The 12,529-nt window shown below is 35.8% G+C and overlaps 1 protein-coding gene across 1 annotated transcript; it reads right to left on the reverse strand.

Moving 5' to 3' along the window:
• Positions 1-20: 20 nt before the first annotated feature.
• LOC107135591 (olfactory receptor 52B2) lies at positions 21-8,372 on the reverse strand. Its single transcript, XM_048788234.1, has one exon. It carries the CDS (start codon positions 2,199-2,201, stop codon positions 1,224-1,226), a length of 978 nt encoding a protein of 325 aa, XP_048644191.1. The 5' UTR covers positions 2,202-8,372; the 3' UTR covers positions 21-1,223.
• Positions 8,373-12,529: the final 4,157 nt, after the last annotated feature.

The following is a 12,529-nucleotide window of genomic DNA, read 5'->3' on the forward strand; positions in this document are numbered from 1 at the left end:
AAAAAAAAAAAAAAAAAAAAAAAAAAAAAAAAAAAAATTCTACACTAGAGAAGGAGAGATGAAGGACTCATTAGTGTGGGTGGTGGCTGAAGAAATGAATGTGCATGACCTTTAATAGAAAAGCATGAAAGAATGAGGGTCAAGACTGTGAACTCCAAGACAATATTAAAGTTTTGCTAACCTGGTCAGGAACTCTGTGCTATAATTCGTAATGCTGACACTGGTAAAAGAGAGAACTAAGAGTACCCTTCTTCCTCCTACTTGGTCTATTCCCTGTGCATTACAGCAATAGTGTGAAAAGTCAGTACTGAAGATCGATAGCTGACTTGCTAAACTATTTCAGGAAGACCTGGTTTATTAATCACAGTTTTCGTAGACTAAGTCAGTTGATCATGTCAATGCATCATAGAGATTCATGTTCTGAGTTCAGGGAGATAATTGTATTACTCTCATTCATTTTTCAAACATTTATTATCTATGAGGTATTTTAATGTGTTAAGGATACAAATATGAACAACACACATGCTTCCAATTTCAAGGAGTTTACAGTCAATTAAGGATACAATAAGGAACAAGCCATCAGAATATATTGTACATATTTAGAGATTTGTATAATATGTACTAGACAGGCAAAGCTAAGAACCTGAGCTTGCCTGGAGAAATTAATTAGAAAAAACCTCATAGGGAAGGCAATTCTTAAATTAAGATTTGAAGAATGAGATGAAATTTTCCAGGTGGCTGAAGGGTATGCCCAGCTGTTTTTGAAAACACCTGCCATTGTATAAGTGGGTGGAAATCTACTTCCTTCTGTATGAAGAATCAATGCACATTTCGGGATTTTAAAAAATTGGAACTTTTTCAGATGTTAAATACAAAATTATTTTTATTAATTTGTTTAAAACCTACCTTAATGTAATGAATGTTCAGTTTCCTGTGCTTCTAGAGTATATCTAGTCTATTGAAGACACCAATTGTTCATATTAGAGGTACATATACTTAATGATCATTTTTTGGGTTATAGGGAGGAATGTATGAAGTTAAAGGGAGAAGGAGGCAAAAAGGAAGAGTTAGATGAGAAAAAAAGAAAAGTTGGGGGAGGAGTAGTATGTTAAGTAAAAGGATTAAAAAGTGGGAAGAAAAAAAATACTCTAAGTCCAGGAAGTCTGTGTATTTCACACCTAGTTTCCTAGAAGGAGCTGGGCATGAAAATTCTTGGGGACTCATCAGCCTAAAGGGGAGGCACAGCACCAAGTCTTGATGCCAAAGAACCAGTGAATTACACTCGCCCTAATCTGCTTAGTCTTGACACCATAGACAATAGGGTTGAGCATTGGTGGCACCACTACATAAAGATTGGCCAGCAGTATATGGACATGTCGCGGAATGTTATGGCCAAAGCGGTGGGTCAATAAGGTAAAGAATGATGGGACATAAAACATGAGGATGACACAAAGGTGAGACCCACAAGTGCTAAGGGCCTTGTGCCGAGCATCCTGGGAGGGCAAACGAAATACTGCTCGGAGGATCAGTGAGTAAGACACAGCAATGAGAATAACATCGAAGATGACCATGACAATGGGCACTGAGAAGCCATACCAGATGTTAACAGTAATGTCAGCACAGGCTAAGCGGGCCACTCCAATATGCTCACAGTATGAATGGGGGATGATATTGGTTTGACAGAAGGGTAGTCGCTTTAGCAAGAAGATCACTGGGAAGATGATGCAGAAGCTTCGGATGACAATGGCCACAGCAATCCTTCCTACAGCAGGCCATGTTAGCACCGTTGTATATCTCAGAGGGGCACATATGGCCACAAAGCGGTCAAAGGCCATGGCTAACAAGATGGCCGACTCCCCCACAAACATTGTGTGGACAAAGAAGACTTGGGTGACACAGGCATCAAAGGTAATGTCATGAGCATGCAGCCAAAAGATGGCTAGGGCCTTGGGTACAGTAATGGTTGATAGCAGGATATCAGTGATGGCCAACATAGACAGGAAGAAATACATGGGCTCATGAAGATTATGTTCTGTGATGATGACCATTATCAGCATGCTGTTTCCCAGGAGTGCAGTGATATACATGAGGCAAAGGGGTATTGACAACCAAATGTGATAAGCCTCCAACCCAGGGATGCCGAGTAAGACAAAAACTCCAGGATGGAAGATAGTAAAGTTGGTGTAAGTCATGATAAACATTATGGTTCTTTCTATAGTGGCTTTTGCATCTGCTGAAAGTGACCAAAACAGAAAGCATCCCTGAGTATGTGCAGAGATTAGAAGACATCATGATTTTCTCAACTGCTATACTCTTCAGCAAGTTCTCCTGGAGAATACTCACTGGCATAGGAATGACTTCTGGCCCTTGGTGCTTCATTTGCATATAGATCTTCCATGGCAAATTGTTTCAAGAAACAATAAAGGTTGCACTTTCCTCCCATCACCACATGCCCCATGATGTTGGCCCCATTCTATCTTTTTTGTCTTTCATCCATTTTTCCCTTTCCACATTATTAGTTGTCCCCAACCCATTTTATACTTGTACCTTTCCCCCAAGATTTTACTCTTTCTGTGTTTATCTGAATTTCCCTCCCCTTCTATGTCTTTACCCAAATTTTATGCTAAAATACCTCCTCTTAAGATATACCACTTTGTAAAATGTTCATAACAATATATCTCCATCCTGAAGACCTATTAGCTAAACTAAATTTTAACTTGATTATATTTAATCATATTAAGTTTATCTGGCTATTACCTTGAACATTTCATAGAACACTTGCACCTGTGGCTCCGTGTGCATGGAAATGGAGTACCAAGTGAAAATTCAGAAGAAACCTAAGACATATATTTATCTGTTCTGACTGAGATTCACATCTTCCCTAAAAGCAGCTAGCAATACCAGTGAAACCAAGAGGGCCAATTTTCATGATACTCCTTCTGAACATCTCATGGTCTTTCCCAGACAGTTCTATACAAGTGATTCTTGATCTCCTTTCCCATAGAAAACAAAGATTCCCAGGGAAACAATTCTGTATAAAGTCAATCAATACATTCTGCTGCCCCGTCCTCTACTGGCTCCATTAACACAGCCTTCCTTCCCATGCACTTCTTCCCTAATCTCCAGAAAGAATCAGGTTTCCCTGCTACTAAAAAGTGTTAATTACAGAGCCCTTCTTGTCTTAGCCTTCCAACCAGGTAATAATTGTTTCCTTCAGAAGCTAACTACCTATCAGTTATTAAGACTACAGAAAGGATTAGTTATTAGACATCTAGAAGGAGACATGAAGAAAAAGAGCATAGAGAGAGTATGGAGAGAATCAGAATAAAGGTATCAAATAAATACTAGCTGGTTTCTATAATAAAGATATTCAGAGAGGCCCAGGGAAGAAGTTATGTGAAGGAATGAAAATCCTCAATCTGTAAGTCTATCCTCCTGCCTCTGCAAATATACTAAAACATAACTTGCTGTTGGGAGGAAACAATGGTACTTCACGTAGGTACAAGGAAAGGAGCAGTGCCAGAATACAATAAGTAAAGACCCCAGTAAAGCTAATAATTTGACATCCTCCAAGCCAATATATTTTAAAGCCAATATATTTTAAATATTTGTTTAACTTCTACTCACAGGATAGGCTGAGGTTTCCTGGGATATGCACAGAGAAGGATAAGTGGTAACATTGCTCTGCCTCTATTTTATTAAAGTGTTGGTCTCAAATTTATATAAGCAAAATTCCCACCAGAAAACAAATTCAGTTTCCTTGGAAGGAAATTTATTGGATATTTGCCTTCCCACTATCACTCCCAACCCTACTATTTACATATTCCTTCTCAATAAAATAGTAAGGTACCAGATATAGTCCTCATAAGAACAATTCCTGCCTTCTGCTTACAATTCATATATCCTATTGCCCCAGCAGTGAGAGACACTATATACCCAAGGCAGCATGTGAGAGGGGCAGTGAGTCCTGGATACCATTAATGAAGTTATGAAAAGAAGCCTACTACCTATGGAAAGAATATTCATTTTATTCAGTGGCTTCTGAGGGCTCCATCTCAGCCATGCTGCTTCTCTACCTACACCTTGAAAGGGTTCTTGTTTGAGAAAAAAAGGAACCATGCAGGCATAAATAGTTACATCCAAAGGTTTACAGAAAGTATCTGCCAAAGCTCTAAGAGAAATTCCAATAGAGTGAGGAAAACAAAGGAGCCAGAATGGTAGAGAAGAGGCCAGGAGCCATATTAAATGGGAGAGAACACAGCACAGTAGGTGAGAACATTAAGTTCTAGAACCAGGCTTACCCAGTTCATTTTCCAGTTCATTCCTGACTAGTTAGATGATCTTGGGCAAGTCACTTTATTTCTGTATGCCTCCCTTTTTTTTCAAATTCATTTACAAAATGTGGACAATAATAAACTTCATGAGGTAATTGTGAGGATTAAATGATTCAATATATATATAAGGTCAGAAAAATGGTTATTATTGTTTATTGTTACTATTAAATTGGCCATCATCTTATTGTATTTTTTCTGGTAGGCAAAACACCTTAATAACTATTTAGCCACATTAAAGTCCTATTTTTCACGCAAATATGATCAAAGAAAACTCCTTTCCCAGGAGGAAAGAAGAATAAAGGGAATAGAAAAAGTATCCACAGAGAAAAAAGGAGCTCAATCCCAGATCTCTCAGATGGAACTGGTGTCTTGTACTCAGACCCACGGGCTTTGTAGGGAGCACTAGGCAAGTCCACCAGTGATGATCTTAGCTTGGCTCAGAACTACCTAATGGATTTCCTTCAAATGCTCTAAAAAGCACCCATCTGTCTCAGAAGAAGAAAAGAGAAACTATTTCTATCATTTATAGAAGTCCAAGGGACATCACGAAGTGACAGGAATAGCTTCAGCTCTACAACCAAGTAACTAGAGTGCAAACTACCAGATTCAGTCTAGGCTAAGGAACAATGGAGCCACTTCCTGCAGCCTCTGACTAGACTCTGCTGTCCCTTTTTCTTCCCAGTGTCTTCTTTTCTCCCTTTAAGTACCTACCCAGCTCTATTTTTTGGTATTACTCATTTTCTCCTTAGGGAGCTATATAAAGGCTTTTAAAGTCCTCACTCAATCCCAATTTAGAAGACTGTCTATTAAAATTCTCTATTAAGAATAACAACATATTTAAATGTACCTATCTACAGACCACATCAGATATAATTGTTAGTAACTATAAAGGAGTTGAGTTACTTTTTTGCCTATTTTTATTACCTAGTCATCTGTTTATAGAAGTATTAATTTCACTTTGCAATTTCCTTGCATAGGTATTTCAGATCTCAAGAATTTTTCACCACTCAAGTTCTTTACAATGCACAGTCTCTACACTGAAGGCATATACCTAATGGACAAAACAGCTACCTACCCACCTCTGGGCATAAGGATAGTCTCTGTCTGTGGTGCAATAAATGGAAGGATTTGTTTTTATGTCACAAGAAATTTGTTTCGTTTTATTAAACATTTTCAGTAATATACATTAATTGTACATATTAATGGGGTTCAGTGTTACATACATTTATATACATCACATAATGTGATATTAAAATTTATAAATTGCTTACCTTTTAATATATGAAGAAAATTTATATTTATACTTTAATGACCTCCCTCTTGCTCACAGGCACTTAAAAACATCATATAAGATGCTTTCATAATCTAAAGCAAATGCTTTAGATTTGCTTTAATCTTTTCTATGTTAAAGAGGCACTGAGATTCCCTTACTCCATTGTCATCCCTTTAATAGTGACTCAGGTCTTTTTAATTATTTATTTTTAATTAGCAAATAAAGATTTTATATATTTAAGGTGTATAATATATGTTGATACATGTATAGTACACTGTATGTGGTATGGCTAAATAAAGCTAACTAACGTGTATTGCTTCAGACACTTATTTTGTGGTGAGAACACCTAAAATCTACTCACAGAAATTTTAAGTATAGAATATATTGATGTACAATGGATCTCTTGAATTTATTTCTGCTGCCTAAATGAAATACTGCATGTTTTAACCAACATCTCTCCAAACACCTACCTGATCCCAGGCTCCAGTAACCACCATGACTCATGTTTTTAATGAACAAATGCCTCAAGAAAAATGCCCACCTACCCTTTTTTTTTACTCCCAATAAACATTTTAGGGATTTTTTCCAACTTGAGAAATCATATGGTAGTGTGTCATATGTAAACATCATATACTATAATCCATGCACAACCTCTTCCTCACCCAATGTCTGTATTTCTTCTGCAAAATGAAGGACAGAAAACAGAATGAGGAAGATCTTTCAGGTTTAGAAACGCCTTACCCCAGATTACCAAGAAAAATTTTTTCAAGAGTGCTCCTCACTTTGTGACTAAAAATTTCCTAGCACTAAGCAGAGCCTGGCACATTATAGATATTTTAAAAAATATTTGATCAAATAATCCATGGAATAAGTGAGTTAATCTTTCTCTGGGAGCTTTCATTGCTTCACCAAATACAAGATAGTGATCAAATTCTGAACCATTTCATGAATAGTTCCCACTGATATTCCCCTTCCTTGGTACAGTGTGATTCTGATGGGTCTATAAACTTCCCTCAAACCTGCAAACAAGAAGTCTTTTCCTCCACTTCTTCAGGTGCTTTTCCCAGCACCTCTCTACATTCTCATTTCTATTTCTACCAGTGTCTACCTAGTTCCACTGGTGTCTCTCCCAATACCCACACTCCCCACCCCATGGCATGTTATGCTATAATCCTTCTCTCATCCTTTGACCCCTTTCCCCCCATATCCATTTCCTCTGTCCCAGGCTCAGGCTTTTTCCTTTACATATGCTATTAAATACACACACACACAAACACACCCCCTTTCTCTCTCCTCTCTCACCAATCTCTTCTGCCACTACAATGCTCTGAAACTTACCTACTACATCACAGTATCAGCTGATAGACTGTGAAAGTGGTAAAGAAGAGCTAAAAAAAATATTTGCTTACTCTGAGAGAGTAGTAATGATATGAAAAGAGAAGGTTGGTGACTAATTATGTTGGCATGAGGGGGGTTCTCACTGCTCCTTCCTGTACAGAACCCTTATATCTAGAGACTGAGAAGCCATCAGCTTCCTTCCTCTGGAAACAAGTGTTTGGTACCCCTGGGATTATTGAGCATATAGTCAGTGAACCATGTGAGAAATAAAAACCCTTCCACTAGTGCCAAGAGGGAGCACTAATTCTAGGGATAATTAGTACCCCCAAACAAAAAGCACAAAAATTATTTGAAGACTCAAGAGCAATAACAGAAATCCCAGCAATAAAATAATAACAACCAACATTCATTAAGGCCTTACTATGTCCCCATTACTGTAGTAAGTTTTTAACATAAATTATCTAACTTAACTCCCAGAACAACTCAATGCAAAAATGCACTGTTATATTCATTTTGAACATGGGAAAACAGAGGCCTAGAGACACTAAGTACTAATAAAGAGACATATTAAGGTAAATATGTAAGTGTTCAGACTCAGTCCTGAAACACTGATTAAGGGAGATGAGTAATAATTTTGAAGAAATCCTAGATGGTCAATAACTCAAGGAATCAAATGAAAACCACAGTGAGATACCACCTCCTGACCATCAGGATAACTGTTATTAAAAAATTAAAACTATTTTTTTAAAATCAGAAAAAAAACAACTTCTGGTCAGAATGTGGAGAAACTGTGCATTGTTGATGAGAATGTAAAATTACACAACTGCTGAAGGAACAAGTATGGTGGTCTTTAAAAAAGAGTATGGTGGTTTTTCTTTAAAAAGAAAAATACTGCATGATCCAACAACTCTACTTCTGGGAATATACCCAAAATAATTGAAAGATGAATATTGAAGAAATATCATATGCCATATTCACAGCAGCATTATTAAAATGTGAAAGCAACACAAGTGTCCATCAACAGATAAATGCATAAGCAAAATGCAGCTATATGGAATATTATTGAACTCTTAAGATATCAGAAATTCCGACACACACAATCACATTGACCTACTTTGAGGACATTATTCTAAGCAAAATAATCCAGAAATATACTGTGTGATTCCATTTATATGAACTATTTATAATAGTAAAAATTATTAAGACAGAAAGAATGGTGGTTGCCAGGGACTATGGGGATTTGTTTAATGGCACAGAATTTTAGTTTTACAAGATGCAGAATTCTGAAGATGAATGGGGGGGGGGCGCTATTTCCACGATAATGTGAATATACTTAGTATCTTCGAACTGTACAATCAAAAATGTTTAAGGCAGTAAATTTAATGATATGTATCTTTTATCACATAAAAAACTGGGAAAAAACAAAATTTATCATATATGAGTACTTAAATAAAGTACTCTAACACTGTTTAGAAAGAGAATATTCTTCCTAACACATCTTGTAATTTTTGGAATAAAGAAATCACTAGGAAGCCAATACAAGAAAAAAAGAGAGACAGAATGGCATAAACCCAGAAATTCCAAGAGAAATAATAATATAAGTCCACAGAAGCCTTCAATAGAAATTCCTTTGCTACTTCTTTATAAGTAGCAAAAATAAATAAATAAATAAATAAATAGATCAAATATCTATCAACAGGAGATTGAATAAACAAATTATGATATTTTCAAACAACAGAATATTATTCACCAATTAAAATGCAGAAACTACTAAATATGCAGCAAGGCAAACTAAAACTCAAGATCCCTATATTTAATAAAAGAATCCAGACACAAAAAGCTACATACTGCATGACTGCATTTATATTAGGTTCTACAGACAAAAACTAGTATATAGTAATAGCAATAATAATAGTAATTGCCTCTGAAATGGGAGGAAGCAGAGAGGAGTTTCTTTGGTGAAAATATTCTTGATACTGAGAGGAATGTTAGGTGACAAGAGTATCTGTATTTGTCAAAAGGAGAAAATTTTTGAGCATCAGAAAGAAGTAAACAAATGGAAGAAGCAGAAATATGGAAAAATTCTCATGGAGTTTTTGTATCATATGCAATGATTAAAACAAAAGTCACAACATCATCTGATATTCAACATGGTAACATTTAAAAATGGAAAGAGTAAAGGAACAAACAATTGGTAAGATTTCCACTAAAAAGTTGTACCAACAACAGATGAGAATGAGTGACATGTATATTTTAATTCACAGAACAATTACTAAGAAAACTATGCAAGTCAAAGCACTATAAGTAAAAGAAAAAAGATGTAATCCTATTAGATTTCAAGTTATCCACAGAGAGGCAAGAAAACAAACAGAAGACAGAAAAAAAAGAGAGAGAGAGAACAAACAATAAAAGGGTAGACAAACTCTAACCCATTAATAATTACCTTAATTGTAAGTTATCTAAATATACCAATTAAAAAAACAGAGATTGGCCTCCTCAAATTATTCTATGAAATAGAAAAGGAGGGAGCACTGTCAAATTCATTCTATGAAGTCAGTTTCACCCTGATTCCAAAAACAGACAAAGATATATCATGGAAAGAAAACTTCAGACCAATATCCCTGACAAACAGATGCAAAAATTCTTAATAAAATACTGGCAAACCCCATTCAAAAACATATTTAAAAATAGTGCACCAGAATCCAGTGGGTTTCATCCAGGAGAGGCAAGGATGGTTCAATATATGCAATCAATAAGTGTAATTCATCACATAGAGTTAAGGACAAAAATCATGTGATTATCTCAAGAGATGCAGAAAAAGCATTAGACAAAGTCCAGCCCTCATTCATGTTTAAAACACTAAAGAAACTAGGGATATAAGGAAATTACCTCAATATTATAAAGACTATATGTGACAAATCATACTGGAGAAATACTGAAAGCATTTCCTCACCATTCCTATTCAACATAGTCTTTGAAACCCTAGCCGAAGCAATCAGAAAAGAGAATGAAATTAAAGGGATACAAATAAGAAAATAAGAAGTCAAATTATCCTTATTTGCTGATGACATGATTATATATTTAGAAGGGCCAATAAACACTACCAAAAGATTTTACATCTGATAAGAAATTTAGCAAAGTAGCAGAATATAAGATCAATATACATAAATCAATCACTTTCCTATATTCTAATAATGAATCTGCATAAAAATAAATTAGAAAAACTATCTGTTTCAGAATAACATAAAAAAACTTGGAAATAAATGTGATCAAGGAGGTAGAAAACCTCCACAGTGAAAACTATAAAACACTAAAAAGGACCTTAGAAGATGGAAAGACCTCCCATGGTCTTGGATAGAGAATTAATACTGTCAAAATGGCAATAATACCAAAAGTGTTATACAGATTCAGTATAACCCCCATAAAAATACCAATGACATGCTACAGGGACACTGCTACATCGATGTTCATAGCAGCACAATTCACAATAGCAAGACTGTGGAACCAACCTAGATGCCCTTCAATAGATGAATGGATAAAAAAAATGTGGCATTTATACACAATGGAGTAATTACTCTGCATTAAAAAATGACAAAATCATAGAATTTACAGGGAAATGGATGGCATTAGAGCAGATTATGCTAAGTGAAGCTAGCCAATCCCTAAAAAACAAATGCCAAATGTCTTCTTTGATATAAGGAGAGTAACTAAGAACAGAGTAGGGTCGAAGAGCATGAGAAGAAGATTAACATTAAATAGGGATGAGAGATGGGAGGGAAAGGGAGAGAGAAGGGGAAACTGCATGGGAAATGGAAGGAGACCCTCAGGGGTTATACAAAAGTACATACAAGAGGAAGTGAGGGGAAAGGGAAAAATAATACAAGGGGGACAAATGCATGTCAGTAGAGGGGGCAGAGAGAGAAGAGGCAAGGGGAGGGAAGGGGAGGGGGGATAGTAGAGGATAGGAAAGGCAGCAGAACACAATAGACACTAGTATGGCAATATGTAAATCAATGGATGTGTAACTGATGTGATTCTGCAATCTGTATTTGGGGTAAAAATGGGAGCTCATAACCCACTTGAATCAAAGTGTGAAATATGATATATCAAGAATTATGTAATGTATTGAACAGCCAACAATAAAAAATTAAAAAAAAAAAATACCAATGACATGCTTCACAGAACAAGAAAAAAAACAGTTCCAAAATTCCTTTTAAAAAAATAGGACACCCAGAATAGTCAAAGCAATCCTGACCAAGAATTGTGATGCAGGAAGCATCACAATACAGGACCTCAAATTATACTACAGAGCTGTACTAACAAAAACTGCATGGTCTCAGCACCAAAACAGTCATGAAGACAATGGAATAGAATAGAAGACTAAGAGACAAATCCACATACTTACTGCTATTCCATAGTTGACAGAAGTACCAAAAATACATGTCAGACAAAAGATAGTCATTTTAACAAGTGATGCTGGAAAAACTAGATATCCATAGGTAGAAGAACAAAACTTAATCCCACTATCTCTTATCCTGTACAAAAGTCAACTCAAATGGATCAAAGACTTAGGAATTAGACCAGAAACTCTGAAACTGCTGGAAGAAAATATACTCCTACCATTCCAACATGTTGGCACAGGAACTAAGCACGTAGCAAGACTCCTAAAGTATAAGAAATAAAACCAAGAATCAGTAAGTGGGACAGCATCATATTAAAAAATTTCTGCACAGCAAAGGAAACAATTAATAGCATAAGCCTACAGAAAGTGAGATCTTTGCCACCTCCTCCTCAGATAAGGTATTAATATCTAGAATACAAAATAACTCATAAAATAATACCAAAAAAATAACCTAGTTGATATATGGGGCAAAAGAACTAGAGAGACACTTCTCAAAAGAATAAATACAAATAACCAAAAAGAAAAATGGAAAAATGCTCAACATCTCTAATAATCAGAGAAATGCAAATCAAAACTAAATTGAGATTTCTTCTCATTCCACTCAGAATGGTAATCATCAAGAAAACAAAAAATGATAAATGTTGGTGATGATGTAGAGAAAAAAGTACATTGTCAGTAGGACTGCAAATTAGTACAACCACTCTGGAAAGCTGCATGGAGATTCTTTCAAAAAACTAGAAATAGAACCACCATATGACCCAGATATCCTATTTCTTAGTCTAAATGTAAAAGATCTAAAGTCAGCATACTGTAGGGATATAGCCCTATCAATGTTCATAGCAGTGCAACACAATAGCCAAGTTATAAAACCAACCTAATTGCTCATAAATAGATGAATGGATTTTTTAAAATGTGGTATATATACACAATGGAATTTACTTAGCCATGAAGCTTTCTTTAAGAAATTATGGCATTTTCTGGTGAATAAATAGAAATAGAGAACATTATGCTAAGTGAAATAAGCAAGACTCAAAGGGTAAAGGGCCAAATATTTTCTCTCAAATACAGAAGCTAGACCAAAATAGCAGGGAAGGAATGAGAGGGGGAAAATTCAAAGAAAACAGAAAGGGAGATCAGTGGAGTAGAAAAGGGGATTGGGGAGGAGGAGGGGGAAGAATGAAA

This window comes from Marmota marmota, unplaced genomic scaffold (assembly GCF_001458135.2).
Source record: "Marmota marmota marmota unplaced genomic scaffold, marMar, whole genome shotgun sequence".
NCBI classification, from domain to species: Eukaryota; Metazoa; Chordata; class Mammalia; order Rodentia; family Sciuridae; genus Marmota; species Marmota marmota.

What these genes read in the sequence shown, in the direction of transcription:
- LOC107135591 (XM_048788234.1), bottom strand. Translation starts at nt 2,201, where the DNA reads ATGTTTATCATGACTTACACCAACTTTACTATCTTCCATCCTGGAGTT.